Below are 24,985 nucleotides of genomic sequence, written 5' to 3' on the forward strand. Positions count from 1 at the left end.
TATATATATTCAGTGGTAGAGCACTTGCCCTAGTTTCATCCTTAAAGGGGTATCAGTGAATTTGGCAAATGAGTAAATATTACTCAGTTTAATCATTTGAATAATAGTGAAAAATAGACTGGAAAGAAAATAGCAGATTCTCCAAATGACAAGGGAAACTAATGAAAAAACCTGGGCATTGGTTGCTACTACCCTCTGTTCCAAGAAACTAATCATCAAATGTACCAAATTAGGTAAAAGATAGTAGCATAAAAATTCAAGAAACTAGCTGGGCGGTGGTGGCGCACGCCTTTAATCCCAGCACTCGGGAAGCAGAGGCAGGCGGATCTCTGAGTTCGAGGCCAGCCTGGGCTACAGAGTGAGAGCTAGGAGAGGTTCCAAAGCCACACAGAGAAACCCTGTCTCGAAAAACAAAAAACAACAACAAAAAAAAAAAAAAAATCAAGAAACTAAACCAGGTGTGGTGGCACATGCCTTTTATCCCAGCACTCGAGACACAGGTAGATCTCTTGAGTTCAGTTTAGGCCAGCCTGGTCTACAAGCTAGTTCCAGGACAGCCAAGACTGTTACACAAAGAAGCCTTGTCTTGAAAAACAAAACAAACAAACTGAATTGATAATTCGAAACATGTGAAAAAATGTTCAAACATTTCATAGCTAATAAACTCCTGTTTTCAAGTTAGCAGGAACTTCTAGAAACAAAGATAAAGATCTTGAAAGCAGCAGAAAGGGACTGAGGACTCTTTCAGGGAATGAATGACAGCGTGTTTGTTTCTGACAGAAACCGGAGCACATGCAATGCAGGAGCAGGTGTTTTCTCAGGGCTAACAGGAAATCAGTGACAATGGCTAACAGTGATGGCAAAGCTGTCCAGGAATAGAAGAGACAGAAATTCTTTTAGAGTTTATTTCAAGGACAAATAAGAGCATTTGTGTCTGGTGGACAGACCCTTGGAAACAGCTAACAGAAAATCTCCCAAAAGGTGAGATGAGATGTAACAGAAGGAGGCTTTGGATTTGGAGTTTCAACAATGGAAGAACAACAGTAGATAAAAAGGTATAAATATTATAGACTGTCCTCCTAATGAGTTTTTAAACCACATTTGATTAACAGAGCAAAAACTCTAGTATTATCTGATATGAGGCTTACAATATGAATAAGAAATAAATCTGACAAATTTTATGCCCATATGTTGGTGTGTGTGCAGGTGCATATTACATATTTATGTGGAGGCCTGAGAACAATTTTAGGTGCCATCCTCAGGAACACCATCCACCTCCTTTGAAACAAGGTCTCTAGTTGCCCTGAAGCTCACCATTGGCTAGGCTGCCTGGCCACTTTCTACTTCCCTAGCACTGGAATTACAAGCAGGCATTTCCCCATGGATTGCAGGGACCAAACACAGGTCTCCATGGACCTGCTTTACCTACTGAGCTATCTCCACAGCCCTCGGACATTGTATTTTAAAGTGGGGTTAGGTGTTCAGAATAGAGCTCAGCAGTCATGTGTTTGCCTAGAATGTTCGAGTCGTAAGTTCCACTGCAGAAAATCAAAGTAAAGTGGGGGTAGGTCATGGATCGTAAGTGGAAATCAAAGTTCAGTAGTTTGTTCTGTTGTTCTGTCTCTGTTGCTGTTAGTACTAGATGCGTACAGCAACTACTGAGCAGTTGTACAAAGCAATGAATGAATTTCTAAACTGTTTGAGAAATTTTGAAAGATGTTCGTATAGTCCATATGATAGCAGGAAAAGAGGATCCAAGATAAGAACTCTCAACTCTTTTTGTCTTTTCTTTCTTCCTTTAAGATTTGTATTTTTATTTCATGGGTGTTTCTGCCTATATGTCTATGTATTATGTGTATGCAGTGCCTGTGGATCCCCTAAAACTAGATCTATAAGCTATAACATGGGTGCTGGGAAGCAAATGTAGGTCCTCTGCAAGAAAGGTCATTGTTCTTAACCTTTGAGATATCTCCAACCCTTCCTATTTGGTTTTTAAGACTGGATCTCATATAGCCTGGCTGGCCTCAAACTCACTATGTAGCTAGAGCTGATCTTGAATTCTTGACTGCTACTGTCTCCCCAGTATTAGAATTATAGGCATTGTGCTACTGTGCCTGGCTCACCTTTTCATGTTTTCAAAAGACATTAGCATTTCTAAGACCTATTTTCTTATTCTTTCAAAACTTTTTCTTTTGAATTGTTAACCGTACAAGACTTACTGATAACTGGGCCTAGGCGTAATGGCTGAGGCCTGTAATCACATCTTTTATCATATTGAGGTAAGAGGATCTGGAGTTCAAGACCAGCATCTGTTATATGAGAGCCTGTCTTCAAAAAAAAAAAAAGAAGCAAGCCACAGGGCATGTAGCTCAATTGGTAGCATGCTTATCCAGCATCCTAAAAGCCTAGGTTTGCACCACATAAACTTGATATAACAGTACAATTCTGTAATCCCAGCACTCAGAAGTTGGAGACAGGAAATTCAGAATCATCTTCATATATGCAGTGATTTCCAGACCAACCCTGGCTATACAAGATCCTGTAACAAAAAAAGAGTCCCTGGTTTGCAGGAGTTATTCATATAATCTCTTTGTATTTGAGATGAGGCTCAATTTTCTTCTTTTGTTTGGCAATTGCCTTTTGGATTTTATGACTTTGCTTTTCTTTAATTATAGTTTTTGTGGTTCTGGATTTTTGTACCAGTCACAAAACCTCCGCATTCATAGTGCTTCTAGGCAAGGTTCATATTGGCATCCAAATGAAGTACCTCCACTGGGGAGAGGAGTTTTGCTAGCTTGGGCTTATGACTTTATTTTCTGTGGATCTCAGCCTTGTTGGGAATCTAGGTCACCGTTAGAACTGGAGCAGCCTAATCTCACACTCTCTGTAAGTGGTTCTCTACAGGGAAAGGAAGTAAGGCCAGACATTGAATGAGCTGGCTCTTGCCCCATCTCTCAGCAACCTTTACTCCAGGGATAGACTATAGCAGAAGAGATTGTTGTCCCCTTTGTTCTCAGGGAGTAGGTGTTTGGGTGACAGAAGCTCTTTGTTGGTGTCAAGGGAAAGGAAACCAAACGTTAAGGACTGTTTCCTTCCACCAGTCATCAAGGCCCCTCTCCTTAGATTGCTTCAGCACAGGACAAGTGCTCCTAGAACTGCTGGGATCGCAGGGAGAGTGCAGGGCAGTGTTCATCCTCAACGGCATCGCCCTTCAGGACTCTTCAGAATGGAGTCCCGGCTGTCTCAGCTGAGCCATGTATGTTTAAAATAGTTTTAAAAACACATTTGCTTAGGATAATTCTCATTGACTCTCCACTCTTTAGGGATAGCCAGGCAAGAAGAAGAAGGAAAGGCTGCTGTGGGTGTGACAGGAAATGACATCACTACCCCACCAAACAAGGAGCTACCACCAAGCCCAGAAAAGAAAGCAAAGGTAGGTGCTTGAATGAGTGGTAGTAATCCTTTTCTGTAATTTTTAAAGTCAGGACCTTCTGCTATTACTGCTTGGATCATAAATGCACTGTCTTTTTTTCTGAGCTATCTTGTCTTTCTTCAAATTTAGATGTTCTTAGAAAGTATATTCCTATTTTCTCACATGGCCTATCCCAAATGTTAAAAACCTCTTGCCCTTGCACTTATAGTATATCTGTGTAAAATGTTCATTACATATTTGTTTTCTGTGCTGGAGGTTGATCCTAGGGTCTTGTGTTTCCAGGCAAGCACTCTGCTACCATGCCCATGGCTTTTTCAGACCGTGTCTTGATATGCTCACCATAGTCAATGTATAAATGACTTCCCTTACTAACAACAAAAAGCAATTGTAGACTTATCTGAAATCTGTTCATGAAAAGGAAATGAAGGTTTTCCAGATAGTTAATAGGTTCAAAACTTCCTCTTGTACTTCATAAACACATAGGCGCTGCATTTTAGGTACAGTTATGCTGTCTTGTCAAGACATAGGTAAGAAATCAGGGTGTGGTGCCTGTACCTGTAATCTTAGCAGTTTGGAAGCCTGAGGCTAGAGGATCTTGAGCTGTATGCCATCCTGGATAAAATAGCTAGATCCTGTTTTAAAAAAAATGAAGTAAGATCCAGTCAGTATTGATTTAATTACTTGCTGATGGCTTTATTTATAGAAGAAAATTATAGTTTCTATCTCCATCTTGGTATCACTTTGCTTTTTTACTGAGCTCAGAAGAAAGGAATGCTAATTTTCAGTTGCATCAATCCTCATTGCTTATAATTTTACTTTGAATTGTGCAATTTATACTTTATTTTAATTTGTTTTTATTCTTGTCTGTGTGTTTGATGTTCTTTAAAAATTAAAAATTAAAAATTAAACAACCATCAACCTAAAGCCTTTGGCCACCACTCAACCTGCCAAGACTTCAACATCGAAAGCCAAAACACAGCCCACTTCTCTCCCTAAGCAACCAGCTCCCACCACTTCTGGTGGGTTGAATAAAAAACCCATGAGCCTCGCTTCAGGCTCAGTGCCAGCTGCCCCACCCAAACGCCCTGCTGCTGCCAGTGCTGCTGCCAGGCCTTCCACCCTACCTGCCAGAGACCTGAAACCAAAGGTGAGTAGCCACCCATCTCTGCCAGGAAAAGATGCCTGCTGAGCTTGAGGTCAATACACAGGCTCTTTGTTGCTACAGATGATGAACTGGTGGACCTGGAAAAGGGTAGGGAAAGGGCAAATAGGTGCTTTGAACATCAGTTTGGATGCCCAATGGTGAGATCATAGCACTTAAAAACCTTTTATTCTTTTTACCTTTGTCTGACCTGGTCAGAAGCAATATTCCATCTACTTTCATTCTTTTCTTTTCCTTTCTTTCTTTCTTTCTTTCTTTCTTTCTTTCTTTCTTTCTTTCTTTCTTTCTTTCTTTCTTTCTTTCTTTCTCTTTCTCTCTCTCTCTCTTTCTCCTTCCTTCCTTCCTTCCTTCCTTCCTTCCTTCCTTCCTTCCTTCCTTCCTTCCTTCCTTCCTTCCTTCCTTTCTTTTTTTTCCCCAAGACAGGGTTTCTCTGTGTGGCCCTGGCTGTCCTAGAACTTGCTCTGTAGATCAGGCTGGCTTCAACTCAGAACTCAGAGAGAGATCTGCCTGCCTCCAACTCTGAGTGCTGGGATTAAAGGAGTGCACCACCACCACCACCGCTTAGCTTCTTCCTTCTTAACTGTTCCTTACTCTTCACCTAGTTATGTCCTTTCATCAGTTTCCTATACTTCATAGACTAATCAGATATTGTTTGAGATGGGTCACAATTTGTATTTAGAATTCAATTATTTGCTTTTCTCTTTAATCACCCTTTAGAATAAAGTTTTCCCATTATTTAGCAACATGCTGACCTTTCCAGCTGAGCTCAACAGGGTCCAGGATCATATTGTCACTGGGCTACTTGTGATGTTCATCCTTCCAGTTCCCAGTTAGTGCTGTCCTTGCTTTCAGATATTCCTGGAGGAGGAGGAGGAAGAGGAGGAGGAGGAGGAGGAGGAGGAGGAGGAGGAGATGGTGAAGGCTGTAGCTGCTACTGGCTTCCCTGAGTTCTTGTTCTATTTGAGAAGAGCCTTTAGCTTAGCCTCTTTATCTTCAAATTCATGGTGGGAAAGGGTTCCCATGGTCAGGTGATAGTGTTCTACTTAAAGTTACTGTAGGGATTGTAGTCTTAAACTGGAACCCTGGCTAAGAAGCTGAGAAATCCTGTCAGAGACTAGAAATGGTGTTGTCTCGTAGGCTTTCTCTCTGAACATTGTCTGTCTGGTTGGCTCCCATTCTGGATCTTTAGGAAACGATTTGATTAAGAGGGTAGAAGGAAGGTGACTGGTGTCCTGGACAGTAGGTCCTCACTAAGACTTCGGACAAGGAAAAGGAGGCTGCCGGGATGTGTAAGTGTACTAGACTAGTTTCTTTTCTCTTCTCTCTTGGTTTTCAAATACAGGTTTCTCTGTGTAGCCTTGGCTGTCCTGAAACTGTAGACCAGGCTGGCCTCGAACTCAGAGATCAGCCTGCCTCTGCCCTCCAAGTGCTGGGATTAAAGGCCACCACTGCCTGGCTATATACTAGTTTTTTGATACATTTAATTCCTTGGATATTCTCAACCATCCATAATATAAATATTGTTAACTGCATTTTTTAATTCTGGAAGTTTAAGCTCAGTCAAGTTGCCTTCCTAAATCAAGTCCATGCCAGTAAGTGACAGAGGCAAGGTTTGAGCCTACTTCTAACCACATTTCTCATATTTGGACCCCTACAACACTGTTGTATTATGGCTTTTTGCTATGTGGTGTTTCAACAGCAGTTTATAGGCAACTGGCTTAAAGATGTTTAACCAAGCCCAGTGTGCAGGAGGTTGAGGTGGGAAGGTTATGAGTTCCAGGCTAATTTGAGCTACATAGCTTAAAAGAGTAACCAGTATTATAAGTGTTCCTGTTGTTTGTCTTTCAGATAGACAGTTTAAAACATTTTAAGAGAGTGATGCACTAAAGTCTAGTTAGGCCATTTTGGCCCTTAAAGTAGATTTACAGAAGCATACTATAAATGGAAAATGGAAAACCTGTTCAGAAAACGAAATGGGAACCAACAATTTAACTGTGGCTAAAAGAGCAGTCTATCCCAGCAACTTTTGAGGTCTGATAGAAATAATAAAGCTCTGTTAGATTGTTCTTAACCATAGTTACAATGTTTGCTTTGGTCCTCAAAATGTTTTGTTTTGCTGGGCGGTGGTGATGCATGCCTTTAATCGCAGCACTTGGGAGGCAGAGGCAGGCAGATCTCTGTGAGTTCAAGGCCAGCCTGGACTACAGAGTGAGTTCCAGGACAGGCACCAAAACTACACAGAGAAACCCTGTCTGGGGGGGGGGGGGGGAGGTTTGTTTTGTTTTGTGACAAAGACTCACTGTGTAGCTCTGACAAGCCTGGAACACACTATATAGAGCAGACTGGCACCAGACCAGTAGAGATCTGACTATGCTCTGCCTGGTCCTCATTTCTTGAACAGGGTCTGGAGAGATGGACCAGGGGTTAAAGAGTGCACACTGTTCTTCAGAAGACCCAAGTTCTGTTCAAAGCATCCACATTGGGTCTCTGCAGGCACCTACACATACATACCACACACACACACACACACACACACACATGCACACCACACACACAACACACACACACACACACACACACACATACACACCACACACACACACACACACACACACACACACACATACCACACACACACACACACACACACCACACACATACACACCACACACACACACACACACACACACACACACACACACACGCACACATACACACCACACACACACACACACACATACACACCACACACACACACATACACGCTGGTGAAATGGTTCATTGGTTAAGAGCACTTGTTACTTTTGAGAACCTCAATTCAGTTCTCACACCAACATAAGTGGTTTATAACCATCTGTTCCTCCAGTTCCAGGGGGCTCTGAAGCCCTCTTCTCACTTTCCATGGATATGGTGCATGCATATGGTGCACGTACGTACATTCAGGCAAAGCATTCATACACCTAAAATACATAAATCTAAAGGAAATCAAAGTAAAATTCCAGAGCAAACTGAAAAGGATGCAGGTTCCTCATTCTGACCCTGAGGTTCTCCGTAGGCAGTTAGACTTGATTTGATAGGATACTAGCCTGTAATTCTATTTTTATTATTATTTTTGTTTGCTTTTTGAGACAGAGTTTGTTTGTGTAGCCCTGACTGTTCTGGAACTCACTCTGTAGACCAAACTGTTTTGTGTCTTTTGGTTTCTCTTTTCTCCCCCTTCCTGACAACCTTAATTTCTAACGCTGCCTTAACTGTCTCTTATTTGAACGTTGTCCTGTGCCTGATGTTGGTTACGCGTGGCCCTTTTTGTCATCTCTCTTCTGTCTTCCCATGCTCTGATTCCCTAATACCACATCATCAAAACTTGGCTGCAACAATGCTGTTTTCTGATCGTTATTCAGATAAAGAAGTAAAGCGGCCGGGCGGTCGTGGCGCACGCCTGTAATCCCAGCAGTTGGGAGGTAGAGGCAGGTGGATCTCTGTGAGTTCAAGGCCAGCCTGGTCTACAGAGCTAGTCCAGGACAGGCTCCAAAGCTACAGAGAAACCCTGTCTCAAAAACCGCCCACCCACCCCCCAAAAAAAAAAAGAAGAAGAAGAAGAAGAAGTAAAGCGTACATGGAATGGACACACTGTGCCTTAGGAACCAGACTCAGGCTACAAGCTCAGGCTCTCACTCAGATTTGACTGGTAGAATGCTGTCCTGTCCCACTGCTCTGGGTAAATGCTAACTAAGAGAATGGCTAAACATTACTTCTAGCTTCTGGTTCATATGGTTATTAAATCTTGTCAAGTAAAAATAGGTTGTGGTAAGAAACATCCTTTGAGGTTACACTCCCAGTGGATTGATGGAGACTGACTCCCATCTCCTAATCCTACCTGGCACTTGCTCTGAAGGTCTTTCTTGTTTTGTTTTTGTTTTGTGGTCTCTATCTGTGGATAAGTCAGTTCTGGAACTCACTTTGTAGCTTGTGCTAGCCTCAAACTCATAACAATCTTCTTACCCTAATCCTTCCAAGTGCACTGATATCACAAGCATCAAACACCTTGCCCAAATTATCTGAGTTACTTGACTTAGAACCATATATTTTCTAGTTACTCACTGCAGAGTCCATAGTGTCTTCTATTTTCTGGGCATGCTTATAAAACCCTATGGAGCCATCACTGACCTGCAGCTCTTACCTCCACTTTCCCATTTCCAGCCAGTTACAGAGGCTAAGATTTCCGAAAAGCGGACCTCACCTTCCAAGCCTGCATCCACCCCAGCCCTCAGACCTGGACCTAAAACCACCCCAACTGTCTCAAAAGCCACATCTCCCTCAAGTCTTGTCTCCACTGGGCCAAGCAGTAGAAGTCCTGCCACACCTCTGCCTAAGAGGCCCATCTGTGAGTATTACATAGTCTTCTTCCCTGGGAACCAGTGGGAAGAGAATAGGCCTTTCCCTTTGCTTCTGGCTGTAGCACTGACATTATAGTGATTTGTTTATGCAATAACTTTCAGTGTTAGGTACCTTGTACAGTGGTAGCCAGGCAGGCCCTGGGCTTAGCAAGCCCTCACCACTGAGTGAGCTTATTAGCAGCTGTGTGTATCAGAAAAATCTTGAGCAAAGGTGATGCTTGTGAATTCTCGGATGAGTTAGTTACTCCTTTGTTAGTGACTACGTAGATGCCATCACCTTGTGTCCATGAGTCCAGCCCCATGGTAAAACACTTCCAGTGTGTGCGAGGCCCTAGGTTTAGTCTCCACCATGCAAAAAAGAAACAGGTAATTTAATCTCATAGGCATATTTGATAAGCTACTTCGCATAAGTCATTACTGAGACTGATGAAAACGAGATGCAGTGCTGGCCTTGTATACTGTGAGCACACAGTCTTCATGTGACTATTTTAATTTTTGTACTATGTTCCAGATACAAGCACAGTCACTAGCTCAAAGTAGGCATTCTGTAATTGTCAAATGAATGATGAATCTCAGCATGTCATCTCGTTAAGTATACTACTTTGTTTGTGCAGCCACTAAAACAGAGGGAAAAGCCGCTGATGTCAAAAAGATGACTGCCAAGTCTGCACCAGGTAATACCCAGTTGACCTAACACCTGACGCAGCCCAGTGAGCCTGCCCTCCCTCCCAACTCTGAGACCCCTTTTCCCATGCACTCCTGCCACCTCTCCTTCTTTACAGCTGACTTGAGTCGCTCAAAGACCACCTCTACCAGTTCTGTGAAGAGAAACACCACTCCCACTGGGCCAGCACCCCCAGGAGGGACGACCTCCACTCGAGTCAAGCCCACTTCTGTACCTTCCCGGCCTTCTGTGGCAGTTTCTGTGGACAAGAAGCCCACCTCGGCGAAGCCTAGTTCCTCTGCTCCCAGGCTGAGCCGCCTGACCACCACTGCCTCTGCCCCTGATCTGAAGAATGTTCGCTCCAAGATTGGCTCTACAGAAAACATCAAGCACCAGCCTGGAGGAGGCCGGGTAAGTCCAGGAGCTTGGGGATCTTAGCATGCTGGCTTCTGCTTCTCTTCTGCCTTGTCCAGCCACCAAAGAGGGCTTTTAGGACCTTGCATTCAGGACCAGGAAGACCCAGGGTCAGCTTTGTTCTCTCTTTCTCTTCCCATAGTGATACAAGAGCTACTGTTCAGTATGTTGGGGTAGAAAGAGTCTTCTATTTTACAAAAACTCTAGGAAGTGGATGTAGTGGTTCCTGCCTATAATGTGAACACTCAGGAGAGAGAGAGCAACAGAATCAGTATGAGTTTGAAGCCAGCTTCTGCAGGGGTTAGGGAGCATGGAGAGAGAGCTTCAGAAACTGTGAGGGTAAGAGACACTGGACATGAACCCAGTTATTTATGGCTCTTAACAGACACACTTATTTCTCCATCCCATGGTATGGGAGGAGTCTGTCCGAAAGAAAACTGGGGTGCCCTCTAGTGTCCAAGAGAAGCTGTGCTGTTAAATGAACCATACACAGGGCTGGAGAGATGGCTCAGTGGTTAAGAGCACTGACTGCTCTTCAAAAGGACCTGGAAGTTCAAGTCGCAGCACCCACAGGGCAGCTCACAACTATCTATCTACAATTCCAGTTCCAGGGGACCTGCCACCCATGGCAAAACATCAATGCACATCAAACAAACAAGAAAGAAAGAAAGAAAAGGAATGAACCATACACAGTGCTTCACATTAAGAAAGTTCTGAAGCTGGGTGTGGTGGCCCAACTTTAATTCCAGCAGAGGAAGGCAGAGGCAGGAGGATCTCTGTGAGTTTGAGGCCAGTCTGGTCTACAGAGTGAGTTCCAGGACTACATAGAAAAACTTTGCCCTTTTTGGGAGGGTGGGAGGGGGCAGGATGACAAAGAACATTCTGGGGCCAACAAGATAACTGGGATAAAAGTACTGGCCACCAGAACTGAAATCCTGTGATGGGGAGAAAAATGACTCCTTCAGGGTTTTTCTAACCCTCCATGTATGTGCTGTAGCACAAGTGTTTACATGCACACATGCAAACTTTTTAAAAAAAATATTCTATTTGCATGATCACAGATTGATGCCTTAAGTGTTATCAGCTGTGGGGAACCGAGAGTGTGGAAGAATTGGTTGTCAAGTTCCCTTGAGACTGTCTCATCCCTGGAGTAGTTCCAGTCTCAGTTCGTCCTTTGCTAGCACTTGAACTATTCTGTCAGCATCCAAAGTTAGGATACTTCAGTTTTATTAGTCCAAAGTTCTTAGAATTTGAGTAGGGGGCCTGGAGAGATGACTCAGTAGTTAAGAACCCAGGCTTAGTTCCCAGAACCTACATCTGTGACTCACCACCATTTGTATGTGACTCCAGTTCCAGCAAGTCCAGTGCCCTCTTCGGGTCTCTGTGGGTACCAGGCATGCACATGGTGTATGTATGCAAAACACCCATACACATAAAATTTTAAAAAAATAGAATAGGAACAAGAACACAGCACAATCATGGTTCATTTGGATGACAAACTAGGATCATTCTGGGATGAGGGCTTCAGAGTTACTTTTGGTAACAGTGGTTGCCATGGATAACCAGCCCAGTATCTGGACTGAGCCACAGATGACCCTTCTCCCCATCTATGATCTTCTTACTTTTTCTTGATATAAAAGCTTAAGAGGTTCTAAATAACTTGGGCTAGTGATATGGTTGTCTATTGTCTGTGTGGGCACCGTGATTTAAAATGACAATCTCAATCATGCTCACAAAAAAACACCAATTTGATCGTCTTAGCCTTCAGACCTTTTCTCCATAAATGTATGATCTCCTCTTTGTTACAGCTCTGGCCTATGATTCCTCTTCCTGTGCCCTGGCCCAGGGCTCCCTGAGGATCTAGCCTAGCAGTGTGCTATCCTAGGGACAAGGGTGACCTGCTTCTTTCTGTCTGGCATATCCTGGCCGTGGTTTTTTGTTTTGTTTTCCTCCCACCTTCCTCTTTCCTTGGCATTTGGACTCTCATCTTTGTTTGAAATTTGCACACCCCCACCCCTTTATCTCCATCCAGGCCAAAATAGAGAAAAAAACAGAGGCAGCTGCCACAGCTGGGAAGCCTGAACCTAACGCAGCCACTAAAGCAGCTGGCTCCATTGCGAGTGCACAGAGACCGTCTGCTGGGAAAGTGAGTTTTGTTTAGGTTTCCCTCCATGAGGTAAAGTGGTGACATCATTCTCTGGCCTGAGTCACTTTCCCTTCTATTCTACTTTGCTCCTGTTCTTAACTGGTTCTTGCTTCTTCCTGTGTTCCTTCCTCTAGTTAATGACTCAGCCATCAGTTTTTATATCATCCCCAAAAGCTAACCAAGTTGTGAGCTCATTCCCCATTGGGGGTTACTTATTCAACCAGATGAAGGGAACTTGCAAACTGTCCGTCACTTCCTTGACATTTGAAACTCACTTAGTATGCATAGTATGCATACAAACCCATCATGCCCAGGCTCTTCCTCAGAAGACAAGGCAGTGGCAGTACCCAGAGCCCTGCCACCCTGTCTTCTAACCTTACAAAGGTGCTGCTGGCTACCGGGTCCATCTTTTTTTTTTTTCCCTGCTGGAGATGCCTTTTAAAGCCAAGGCTTTGTGACTACTACTGAGCTATATCATGTGATACTCCGCTCTCCCATTCATCTCTTGGAGGGATATTAGGATTCTCAATGGTGGAAAACCACCTTGTAGGGAATACAGTGTCTGCTGAAAGGCATTGGGAAACTGAAACCCCAGCTTTGTTGTGAATTTCACACACTGAAAAATAGGCTCCTGCTACCTGCTCTAGCAGGCAGGTGGGTTGCCTGGACTCTGGCCCTTAGGGACCAAGATCAGTAGTTTCTCAACCCCAGGAACTGCTATGGTGGGAGTAATGAGATAATGAAAGCTGCATTGTGACTTCTGGTGGTCATCACTAAAACACGTGGAGTCACATGGTTTAGACAGCTCCCTGTAGTTTACTAACAGCAATCCACTGTTAAAGTCATGAAGGACTTTAGGAAATGAATGAAAAGAACATGGTAAGGTGTCTGGTCTGAATTCGAGTTCCTCAGGGTGTTCTCTGTGCTCTATAGGCAGCACAGCTTATTTCATTTGCAAAGACCCTCTGGTTCTAAGGAGAGGGAGGGATGGAAGAAAGGACCTGGAAGTATTTATTCTTGAGAGCCAAAGAACTCTGTATGCTGCTCAGTTCCAGGCTAGGGTATTGCAGCGTGGCATGGTTGTGCCCTCCTGAATTGCCCCTCACTGTAGCACCATTTCGGTCTGTTCCGTTTGTACATGCAACTCACTGGACATGGGATTGATTATACACTAGAGGATTCCAAGGGTTGTAAAGCCAGATATGCTGGCTGTAATCCCAGCAGTGTTGTGAGTGAGACAGGAGAACCAGGAGTTTGAGGCCTGCTTGGGCTACATAGCAAGTCCCAGGTCTGCTTATCTACATAGTGAGACCCTATTTCCTTTTCCTCCTCCTCCTTCTTCCTTCTTCCTTCTTCTGTTTTTTGTCTTGTTTTGTTTTGTTGTTGTTTGAGGCACGGTTTCTCTATGCAGCCTTGGCTGTCTTGGATCTCGCTCTGTAGACCAGGCTGGCCTTGAACTAACAGAGATCCGCCTGCCTCTGCCTACCAAGTGCAGGGGTTAAAGGCATGCGCCACCACTGCCTGGCCGTGAGACCCTATTTCAAACAAACAAATGAAAAGGAAGTCCCTCCTCGTCCATCACATAGTGTTCTTGAAAGCCTGAGACAGATGGGTGAAGTGTGCCAGCTACTGAGTCTGTGGCCTATTCTTCTCCTGGTGTCAGGTTCAGGATTCTGTGACCATTTGCCTTTTTATATGAACAGTGTCTTCCTTCCTGTTGTTATCAGATCTGTGCTATTAGCCAGTTGCCCAATAATTCTTCGAGCAGCTTTTGTTTCCAGGGCTGAGTCTGGCTGCAAGTTCCAGGACCCAGATGGGAACTGGTCCAGAGCATCAATATCCACTCTTCAGAGAGGGTCTAGACAATAAATTGGGGCAGTATTTAAGTGGGCATCAGGGGCCTGTTTGAATCTTAGGAACTCCAGCCCAACCCCCAGGAGCAGTGAGGCAGCCACACAGCACTGTGCAGTTTGTCATCGCTTTCTTTACTCACTCTCTTTCTTGCTTTCATCCATTTTCCTTTGTTTGCCAACCATGTTCTAACAAAAGTGTGGACAGAGGTCGAAGGACGCTCTTGTTGGTATTGTGATCATATGTGGACCTGCTCTGTGTAAGTTCTAACTAGCCCTCTCCCTTTGTGTTTTTTGTTTTTGTTTTTCTCTCTCTTTCTGTTCTCTAACACTCCAGGTCCAGATAGTCTCCAAAAAAGTGAGCTACAGCCATATTCAATCCAAGTGTGGTTCCAAGGACAATATTAAGCATGTCCCTGGAGGTGGCAATGTAAGTATAAGCTCTGGTCAGTTGGTATATGAGGCCTAGACTCGGGGAAACCCTGGCAAGGGGGCTCCCTCCCTCATATGACAGGATCTCAGAGGTCTGGGTTGCGCTCCTGCCAAGTGATGGGAGCTGGAGGCCTATATATATTTTGGGGGTGTCCTAATGATGCACGGCTAGAGATACTCGGGTGGTCTCCTCTCACCACCATGTGTGGAGGCTTTGCGGTTTTTCTCTACCTGAGCCAGAGACCTGCTGAGAGCTGAAGCTCCCATTGCTTGGGATGTACAGACTTGCCTGTGTACCTGGGCAGCCCCTGGGGGAACCCCTGCTCTGAGACAGATGCCCATATCCTACCAAGGCCTGTGCTTGATTCTTTGACGTTACAAAATTATACTAACCAACATTGCACCCTACCACTCCTGTTCCTATCTATGTTCTTCCTTTGTGTTCTCTCTTCTTCCTGCTTACCTTCCATCTTCTCTTTTTCAGTTCCTTTTCTTTTTGTCTGTTCCATCTAAACATCCTCCTTGTTATCATAGTGCTGTTCATGTTAGCTCTTTGCATGTGTTGGGGGATGCTGGTGCGTACAGCTCACAGGGAGGTTCTGGTCCAGGGAAACAGCTCAGAGGGTCATCATCCTTCAGTGGGTGTTTCCTGCTTGCTCCTGTGGTGGTGACTAGGCAAGTAGAAGTCTACAGAGTACCAAGGGCACATTGCTGGGCCCTGCCTCACCTCTCATTGGAGAGAAACTGGCCCAGTTTAACCGGGGTGTTCTGCTTTCCTTTCTCCTTCTTTCTCTTTCTCTGCACCCCTGCTTCCCCAGATTCTCAGGCCATTCTGCCCAGGTCTGCAAACACCCCCTGAAGTTTTATTTTGAGGAATGCAGCCAAGAGTGTTCCCTTTCCTAGTCAACCCCCTCTTTATACTTCCTAGTTAAAACTCAACAGTGGTTTGTTTGTTTTGTTTTCATGACAGGGTTTCTCTGTGTAGTCATGGCTGTCCTTGAACCAGCTCTGTAGACCATGCTGGCCTCGAACTTCACAGAGATCTGCCTGCCTCTGCCTCCCAAGTGCTGGGATTAAAGGCGTGTGCCATCCACCGCCAGGCCATACTTTTTTTTTGAGCCGGTTTCACAAACTTATGATTCGGCTGTGTCCACCTCCTAGTACTAGAATCACAGGCATAGTGCTCCCCAAATGCTCCCAAACTGCATACCCAGAGAACATTGGAAAGAAAAGGAAGTCATGTGTTCATCTGTTCTTTGTTTCAGCTGCTTTTGTAGCTCCTCCCAACTTAAGATTTTATGACAATTTGGGTTCTGTTTCACTCTTGTAAGGGGGAGAGTAAGTGCTCAGACCTGTGGGCAGTTCATTTCAACAGCATGTATTGGTGTAGGTAGAACAGGGTGGAGTGTTGGCCTATGACTGGTTGTATCCTAAAGTGTTCCTTTAAGGGCCGGGTGGTGGTGGTGGTGGTGGTGGTGGTGGTGGTGGTGGTGGTGGTGGTGGTGGTGGTGGTAGTGCATGCCTTTAATCCCAGCACTCACCTTTAATTAATCCCAGCCCTGGGGTTGGGATTTAGCTCAGTGGTAGAGTGCAAGGCCCTGGGTTCAGTCCTCAACTCTGGGGAAAAAAAATAATCCCAGCCCTCAGGAGGCAGAGCCAGGCAAATCTGTGAGTTCGAGGCTAGTCTGGTCTGCAGAGCAAGATCCAGGACAGGCACCAAAACTACACAGAGAAACCCTGTCTAGAAAAACAAAACAAAATAGGTAAGTGGGGATGGAGAGATTGCTCAGTGGTTAAGAGCATTGACTGCTCTTCCAGAGGACCCAGGTTCAATTCCCAGTATAACTATCTGTAATTCCAGTTCCAGAGAACCTGACACCCATGGCAAAACACCAACATAATTTAAAAAAAAAAAAAAAAAAGGTAAATAAATAGAGAGATAGATAAGAGTCTAATGTGGTGATACACTCCTGTAATCCCAGCACTTGATTTCAAGGCCAGCCTGGTCTACATATTGAGTTCCATAACATCCAGGGCTACATAGAAAGACCCTGTCTCACGAATAAATAAATAAAATCAACAAACCAAAACTCACAGAAATCTGCCTGCCTCTGTCTCCCAAGTGCTGGGATTAAAGGTGTGTGCCACCATTGCCTGACATTTTTCTTTAATCATAGGATCCTTCAATTCAAGTAACTCTTTTGTTTTAAGCTACTTGGTGGGGGGGTGAATGAACTTCATATTCTGATCTATCTAGCATCTAAGGGTGTGTGTGTGGCACATACACTCAAGCCACAGCACATGGGTAGAGATGAGAGGGCCTCTTTGATCAAGTTCTTCCGCCTTGAGATAAAGTCTTTTGTTGTTTATCTGCTACTTACTTCTGGGGATTCTTTTGTCCCTGCCTCCCTTCCCTCTGTGTGAATTATAGGATTTGAGGTGCTGGTGCTATGAATCTAGGTTGTATGTGATCTCTGAAGTGTGAGCTGAAGTAAGGTCCTTATATTGTATGACAAGCACTTTTACCCATAGAGCTACCTCCCTAGTCCCTGTTCTAGGGAGTGTTAATTTTGCTGTTTGTAGCCTGCGTTTTCATTTAGTATTCCTTTGTCCTGCAGTTTTCTTTCAACTAATTTAAGTTTACGTTTTTCTCCCACATTTCGGCATGACTCCCAGGTCATGGCTTTTCCACATCAGCCATTAGTCATGTTTGTGGTGTCAGAAGAGTATGTCTTCATGAGACTCCAGCATCCTTTAGTTTGGGGCTGGAATATGTCTTTTAATCAGAACTTTTTCCCACTGGCTTTCCTTTCTTTGTGGCATAGTTAGGAGATAAAGAAAGGAGGCCTCGAATGTAACTTCACATCGTTTTGGAAAGTGTCCAGTCCCAGACTGACAAAGTAGTTTCTGTTAATTTCCCACAGGCGATCTCAGGGATAGTCACCCTTGCTTCAGTATACCTTGGTGGGCTAATTAAATAACAGCCAGATTTTTAGTTGAGGGCATGCACTTTCTGAGGTTACCAGAACACGGTATCCTGAAGCAGAAGGATTGCCTTAGACCAGATGTTCAAGGCAGTCTTTGTTGGTGTGAGAACTATCTTTCAAAGAAGAAACATAACATATAGCCTTGGATGGCCTGGAATTCATGGAGCTCCAGCTACATCTGCCTTCTAGAGTGCTGGGATTAGAGGCCAGCGTGTGCCAGCACAACCTGCATAGTCTTGTCAGGCAATTCATTCTGTTGATTATTTTCTAAACAAGCACAGTATCTGTAAATGAAAGCCTATGGGAAGCCTGAAGGAAGCAAGAAAGCAAATTGTGCATGGTCAGAACAGACTGTTGGGCACAGACTCTAGAGGCACACGGGACTATGCCTCCAGCACTCGGACTGCTCAAAAGGAACAAGTATTCTTGGTAAAGTGGGTCTTCCATGGCTGAGAAGCACATTTAAAAATCAATCTGAAAAATAACCACAGCCCCTATGTATGATACTGTAATCCAGCACTCTGGAAGCTGAGGTCTGCATATTAGCAAAGGTGAATTTGTCTCAAAACAAAACATATGTTGCTACCTGAGGACACTGCTGTCTTATAACCTTACTTGTTGTTTGTATAAAATGTACCAGGTGGGGCTGGCGAGAGGAGAGTTCAGTGGTTATTTGATTGTCTCTCCTCACATGACAGCTCACAACTGTAACAACTCTAGGGGCACAAACATAACATGCAGGCAGGATACTCAAACACACAAATAAAAACACACCTTTTTAACATAAAATGTAAAAAAGATTTAAATTGATAACTTTATTCTACATTTTGAAGATAATTCTTTTGTAGAGATAGGAAATAACCTAAGTGCTGAGTATTTGCTGAGGAGTAGATGTATGCCAAATAGTACAGATCATTTGTGACCCTTGTGTGCATTTTTGTTTTCTTGGGAGACTGATTGTATCATGAAGCCCGTAGAGAGTCCAAAGCCACACATGTGGCTGTGCAGTTGATCTGGGGGACATGCATTGAAAAGCACTGGAAGGAAATTCAGTGTTAGTCTAAGTTTCTATGGGCGAAGAGCTGATGGGTAAGGTTTTGAGACCAAACCAGATGGGCATTTTAGGAGAGTCTTGATGTTGGTGTTTGTATCCTGCACAGAGGAGCAGCTCTGGAGGATGGAAAGGAAGACTTGGGCCTGGGAGGTGGGGTCAGGGGAAAAAGAAGGGCCACAGTAGATCATAGGCTCTTCTCAGCACTTTAGGATGTAGCCCTATCCTTGAACAGACCTGAGATGAGGGTAACCAAGGGAGCTCATGAAGGGGGGCTGGGCTCATCCATGGTCTACCTTCTCTCTGAGGATATTTGCTTTCTGTTCTTCTGCTTAGGTTCAGATTCAGAATAAGAAAGTGGACATCTCCAAGGTATCCTCAAAGTGTGGGTCCAAAGCTAATATCAAGCACAAGCCTGGTGAGTGACTCTGCCTGTGGTGCTAAGACTCCCTGGGGTAGGTTGGACCTTCAGAGGTTATCTTAGTGGCCTTCTGGCTGGGACGATTTCATCAAAACTCTTGAGCCAGAGCAAGGTGGTAGCGCATGCCTTTAATCCCAGCACTTGGGAGGCAGAGGCAGGTGGATCTCTGTGAGTTCAAGGCCAGCCTGGTCTACAGAGTGAGTTCCAGGACAAGACAGGACTACACAGAGAAACCTTGTCTTGAAAAACTAAAACAACAACAACAAAACAAAACACTCTGAGTCAGTTCTGGAAAGGGTGCCCAGACCCAACTTGAGATCCCTGCAAAGCAAATAAATGCCCTCTGGACATAGTAGCCAGATAGACATTATCCCTAGACAAGCCATATTTGGGAGTTCTGGGTTCAACTGAGAAAGACCCTTCAAGGAAGTCTCCTGACATTTAACCTCAGGCCTTTACGAGCTTGTGAACCCATACACCTGCACATACATACATGCCTATACACAACATACACATGAAAAATAAAGAAGAAAAACTGAGTTACCTCCCACCCCTCGGTGCCTGATAGAAGCAGCACAGATCTCCAACCCTGCCAGAGACAGCAGCTGGGTGCTGCCTTTCTGTTGGAAGAGGGACAGTTTGCTGAGGCCCTTTTGACAGCTGTTTCCTTGGTGACATCTCCATCCTGTCCCTGGCCATCTTTGTGCTGTGTGCCCGGCACTGGTGACCTGGGCCAGCCTCCTGACGGAGCATGCTGGCAGCTGGTGTGAGGGAGTCCAGTGATGGCTCAGACCACGGCAGAGCAGGAACAGTGGAGCCCCCAGCAGAGACTCCTGGGTACCCAGCCTTCCAGGAGAAGAGAGAGAGAGCTTTTGGAATGCTGACTAAACCTGAGCATCTGGAAACTGGACCAATGGCATCAAACAGCTGTTCCCTCTGGCAGCATCACTAACAGTGTCCCACTGAGGCCTCTCAGAAGAGCCTGGGCACTTGGCCTTGGCTCATGCTCTGGTTCCCAGCCCACAGCAGACAGTAGGTTGTGAGGTCTTGCTCCAAAAACTGATGTCTCCTGAGATCAGCTCCTAGGCCAGTTAAAGTGAAGGCACAGAACCCCGCCCCCCCAAGCAGGTTTGTTTTATTTTCTTAGTTTTGTTGTGGTGGTTTTAACTTTTAGCAGTCCTCCTCCTCCTCCTTCCAAATATTGGGATTGTGAGATCCAACTTAGAGTGTATTCTCTAGTGGAAGACCAAATACTGTGGTCTTTAATCGTTTATCCCACTCCCCCTTTGTGGCCCGATGTTGCCAGGGCTGTCCCTACAGTGGGGAGGAAACCTGGTAAGTTTGTCAGGAGCTTGGGTGGGTGTGGGCTGAGTGCAGGTGAACAGGGACGGGAGGATCAGAGATGATTCCTCCCCAGTGCTCCCTTCTGGCAGTGTGCTCTCAGCCTTGCCCTCGTGTGCAAACACCCTTCACTTCTCCCCGAGCCCAGGAGCACTGGCCCCGTCAGCCTTTTCTCACGCACACTTCCGAGCCTGCCCTTTCTGTTTACTGCTCCTCCTCGGCACGCTGGGGCTCCAGCAGTCAGTGTCCAGCTCCTCTCCCTGCCATTCACCAAGCATCATGAGCAACTGCCCAGTCGACCCTGACTGATGGAGCACCAAGGAGAACAGTGGGGCCGGAGAGTCAAAAGCCAGCACCAGGCTGGGCCTCCAGTGGTTGTAGATCAGCCTTCCCACCAAGGGAGGTATTACCACGGTCTCTTGTCCTCAGGACCACCCTGGAGCTGCTCAGTGACCAGTTCCTTTGTCATTCCAGGAGGAGGAGATGTCAAGATTGAAAGTCAGAAGTTGAACTTCAAGGAGAAGGCCCAGGCCAAAGTTGGATCCCTCGATAACGTGGGCCACCTGCCTGCAGGAGGTGCCGTGAAGGTAGTGCGTGGGTCACCAGTGCCGAGCTAGAGTGGTGTGGGGTCAGTGCGGTTGCAATGGGGCGTAGCAGGCCTGTCACCGCCCCTCAGTTTCTCCAGAAGTCACATGTTCAGTCATCCCATTGCTGTCTCCATTACCACCTTAGTCCAGAGTGAGGCAGGGGAGGCAGAGCCCCAGCCGCCACCTCTCAGCTCCCTTATTGGGCACATCTCAGCCATTTTCTGAGGGAACATGGTTGGGGCCCAGGTGAGGAGGTGAGCTGGCGTTTACTCCAGAGACTAGTACTGCTGGGGCCTCCCCTGCCCCAGCCTCTGGGAGAGCATCAGAGCAGAGACAGACTTGCAGATCGGACAGTGGCTGGGCCTCTCCCCTTCCTCCCTCTCCTCTCCTCCCACCTCTTTCCACAGTACTGTGAGACCTTTTGTGTGCCAAGACTCCATCTATCCCTCATTCAGTGTCGTGGGCAGGTGGGGAGACCTGTGCAGGTAGTGGCTCACGGTCCCAAGGGTGAAGCTGCTGCCCATACTGAGGGAAGAGGAGCGGGGCCAGGGCCACGGTCTCCCTGCACCTTCCCTCCAGGAGTGCTGGGCGGCACTGTGCAGCCGGCCTTTCCTTTCATGCTCCGCCTCCAGCCCGGGCTCCACCTAGGTTAACATTTTGAGGAACTTTGCTCTCGCGTTTAACCTCCCAGACTTGAGAGGCATCTTGTCTGAGTCGGACGTTACAGATTTGGGATCTGCTTCATGGCCACAGCAGGAAGGGAATGCACCCCAAGATTCACACCCAGGCTTTTCTGTGCCAAGTTTTGTGTTACTTTCTTTTTCCACTTTACCTTCCTGTCTGTTCCTTGTCTGTCTCCGCTGTTGCCTGGTGGGCTTTCTGGGGCATAGTGGTCCATCCCACTAAAAGCTCCCACTGTTGATGCTGAGGATCCTCCAGTTGGGCTCTACAAGGCCCTGAAATAAATGTTCCTGGCTAACACCTCTTTGAATACCTTCTTCCTGCTTCCTCTGTGTCCATGTGCCCAGGAATGATGCCAAGAATAAAAGATGCTGTACCATGAGGGGACCTTACCACACAGCAGATGAGCAGGCAGGGTGTCTACTTAGTTACCAAGGGCCCTCCAAGCATTGGCTGTGGTCTGGCAGGGGCCACTCCTGTTTCCCAGCCAGGCCTAGTCCACTCTTGTGTGCTCTTCAGAGTTACTGTTGCTTGTTGTCTTAGCCATGTTTTATTTGGTATCGACCTTGGTGAGATTCACAGAGTTCCATAGTGAGACTCACGAGAGTATCATTAACCCCCACCAGCTCCAGTCTTGAGAGTCTGGTGGGGAAGAGAGGGTAGACACCTGGTGCAGAGCCAGTGCTCGCTGGGGTGTGGGTTGGGAAGGCTGTCTATGAAACCTCACCGCCATCACCATCCCACTCCCTCCCCAACTGACCCTCCACTGTCTCCCCCACTGTTTCATTGTAGACTGAGGGCGGTGGCAGTGAGGCCCCTCCGTGTCCGGGTCCCCCTGCTGGGGAGGAGCCGGCCATCCCTGAGGCTGCGCTTGACGCTGGCGCCCCTACTTCAGCCAGTGGCCTCAGTGGCCACACCACCCTGTCAGGGGGTGGTGACCAAAGGGAGCCCCAGACCTTGGACAGCCAGATCCAGGAGACAAGTAAGTGGCTGGGCTTGGCCTAAGGGCCAGCCAGGGGCCCTGTCACTGGCTGACAATGGAAACTCCTTTGTTTTATGACTGGAGTATGGCTAAATTTTAACAAGGTGACCTTTTATCTTCCAGGCATCTAATGATGACATTCTGGTCTCGTCTTCCATCTCCCCCGTGTCCCCCTTCTTGTCTCCCCCTTGTTGCCCTCTCCCGTCCCTCCTCACGTGTCACTGCAGATTGAGACCTACAGGCTGACGTTCCGGGCAAATGCCAGGGCCCGCACCGACCATGGGGCCGACATTGTCTCCCGGCCTCCCCACTTCCCTGGCTGCCCAAGCTTGGGGTCCCGGGCCCTGGGCTCCCTTTCCCGGGCTGTCTACTAGATTGTAAGCTCTTGGGTGCTGGGCAGCCCTTTAGGCCTCCTTCCCTCCCGCCTCGCTTGCTCACGGCAGCCCCGCCTCCGCTGCCTTCACCTCCTTCCCCCCCTTCCGGCCCAGCTTCAACTTCACTACCCACCACTGCACCACTGCTCATGGAGAGGGTCGTGGGGGGGATGGGGAGTCTAATGGGATCTCTGTGGGATCTAGGGGTGGGGTGCTGGGTTCCAAGAAACTGACAAACCCTCCCTCTCTTCCCTGGTTCACCCTGGGGGGACTAGTAGAGGTCAACTCCAGGTTGTGACCAGCACTGACCGAATCCCCTGGCACCTAAACCACTGCCTCTCCTTGACCCCCAGAGGAAGCCGCCCTGTAGGTGGTATCAGGCCCTTTTGCTGCCCTGCTTTAAGTTAATCAGGGTCTGTTGCCCTTGTCCCCATGCTTACACCTGAATAGCTGCTGTCTCCCTTTTCTTTTTGTTGTAGTCTTTTTTCCCTCCCAATAACCCATGAACTGCTGGTATAGTTTGCAGGTTGAAGCCATGTCTAAAGAGAGTTCTCAGTAGGTGATGGAGGAAGCAAGGGGGAGGTCCTGAGTCTCCACTGAGGAGGAGGCTGTCAGTTATTGGGGGCTGCCCTACTGTGGGCCGCTTGGGGCCCAGTGGGAAGGAACCTGAGGAGTGGGGCTGCTGCCTAGTCAGCAGCCGGACAGCGAGGGCGGGCCAGTGTGCCTGGCTGTGCTGGCATGGTGTACGCTGCTTTCTTTTTCTAACCAAGAGGCTGGTTTTGACGTCTGTCTTCTTCCCCGGGAACTGGTGGTCAACGTGTGATACAAAACCAGGGCTGGAGAAACAGAAATGATGGTCAAAATCCCTGACCTGCACTTGCAGGCCAAGGCACCCAAACGCTCATGTCAAGGGGAGCCTGAGCAGTCCAGAATGCATGTGAACAGTGGGGAATCAGGTGTGGAAATTTCAGACTAAAATGCATGAGACCTGGTGTGACTGGAGAAGAGCAGGAGAGGCCAGGCAAGTTGTGGTGGTGCAGCCATCGTCCCAGTGTGGTCTGTTTGTGGGTGGGATGGCTGCAGTGCTGAGAATGTCCTGGAATTATATCAACACAAGATTCTTATTGCACTTGTATTTTTTGTATTAAAGTTTGCATGGTTTCTAATAAAGGATTCAAACCTAAGTTTGTAGTGAAATGGCCTGGGCGTGTCTAAGGGCTCCTCTGGTGGGGCATTTTCTGCTGCGCAGATTTGCCTGGCAGGAGGACGGCCCGGATCTGACCCTCTTGGCCCTCCTCCTGACACAGCCTCCACCTCTGCTCCAGGTACAGCTTGAGCAGGTAGAGGTCTGTACTGTCTCTGCCCAAGGAAGTCATCCCTGGGACTGAAGGTCCTAGACAGTTCACACACACACACACACACACACACACACACACACACACACACACACACACACACACTTGCAGGGGCCTTCAGGGAGTGGCTTTCTTCCCAGGCTGTCTGTAGAACGCTGCATGGAGCCTTCAGTGTCAGTATTTTTTCGGCAAGATGGGACTGGGAAGAAGGAAGCAGCGGGGACCAGGGTGCTGGTGGCTGAGGGCATAAAGGTACTTGCTACCTTCCTTGGTGATCCTGGAGCCTTGAGGATGCTGAGATTGACAAGAGTCCACTGGCCAAGGATTAGAGAGTGGAAGGTGGCCCACGCTCTCTAGGTAGACTGTAAGAGACCCAGCTCCCTGGAATGGTCCCACAAGTCAGGAGAACCTGAGGCGGCTGATCTGGCCAATTGGGACTGTAGGCCATATGATGTGTATACTTTGCAAGGTTTGGGGATGAGATCTTTCTGTACTTTGTTTGCTCATGGCTTAGCCATTACCCGTGTCTGTTAACTGTACTGATTTAAACAATAAAGCTGCCTGACATCCCACCACACGGGCTGTGTTGCTTGTCATCTGTCAGTCCCCATACCTACTTCATCCTCCTCCCTCATCTGTGAGACATGGGTGTGGCCAAGGACAAAGGCCCGGTGTTCCCTGCAGGACCATCACACAAACCAAGGCTGC

The 24,985-nt window shown here is 46.8% G+C and overlaps 1 protein-coding gene across 49 annotated transcripts in view; it reads left to right on the top strand.

The window, feature by feature from the left end:
- Map4 (microtubule associated protein 4) overlaps positions 1–24,854 on the top strand; it is a 143,926-nt gene extending 119,072 nt beyond the window's left edge. For 5 of the 49 annotated variants that reach the window (XM_076577094.1, XM_076577102.1, XM_076577093.1 and 2 more), the window contains 11 exons: positions 3,324–3,433; positions 4,359–4,580; positions 8,796–8,979; positions 9,607–9,666; positions 9,775–10,067; positions 12,103–12,216; positions 14,404–14,496; positions 18,873–18,954; positions 20,773–20,885; positions 22,359–22,548; positions 22,672–24,854. In XM_076577094.1, the coding sequence (XP_076433209.1) occupies positions 3,324–3,433; positions 4,359–4,580; positions 8,796–8,979; positions 9,607–9,666; positions 9,775–10,067; positions 12,103–12,216; positions 14,404–14,496; positions 18,873–18,954; positions 20,773–20,885; positions 22,359–22,548; positions 22,672–22,679 (1,469 nt within the window). In that variant the 3' untranslated portion in view covers positions 22,680–24,854. The remainder of the gene's footprint in view (positions 1–3,323; positions 3,434–4,358; positions 4,581–8,795; positions 8,980–9,606; positions 9,667–9,774; positions 10,068–12,102; positions 12,217–14,403; positions 14,497–18,872; positions 18,955–20,772; positions 20,886–22,358; positions 22,549–22,671) is intronic. The other 44 variants (XM_076577086.1, XM_076577103.1, XM_076577105.1 and 41 more) reach the window with 23 other exon arrangements.
- Positions 24,855–24,985: the final 131 nt, after the last annotated feature.

Source organism: Peromyscus maniculatus, chromosome 7 (assembly GCF_049852395.1).
Source record: "Peromyscus maniculatus bairdii isolate BWxNUB_F1_BW_parent chromosome 7, HU_Pman_BW_mat_3.1, whole genome shotgun sequence".
Taxonomy (NCBI): domain Eukaryota; kingdom Metazoa; phylum Chordata; class Mammalia; order Rodentia; family Cricetidae; genus Peromyscus; species Peromyscus maniculatus.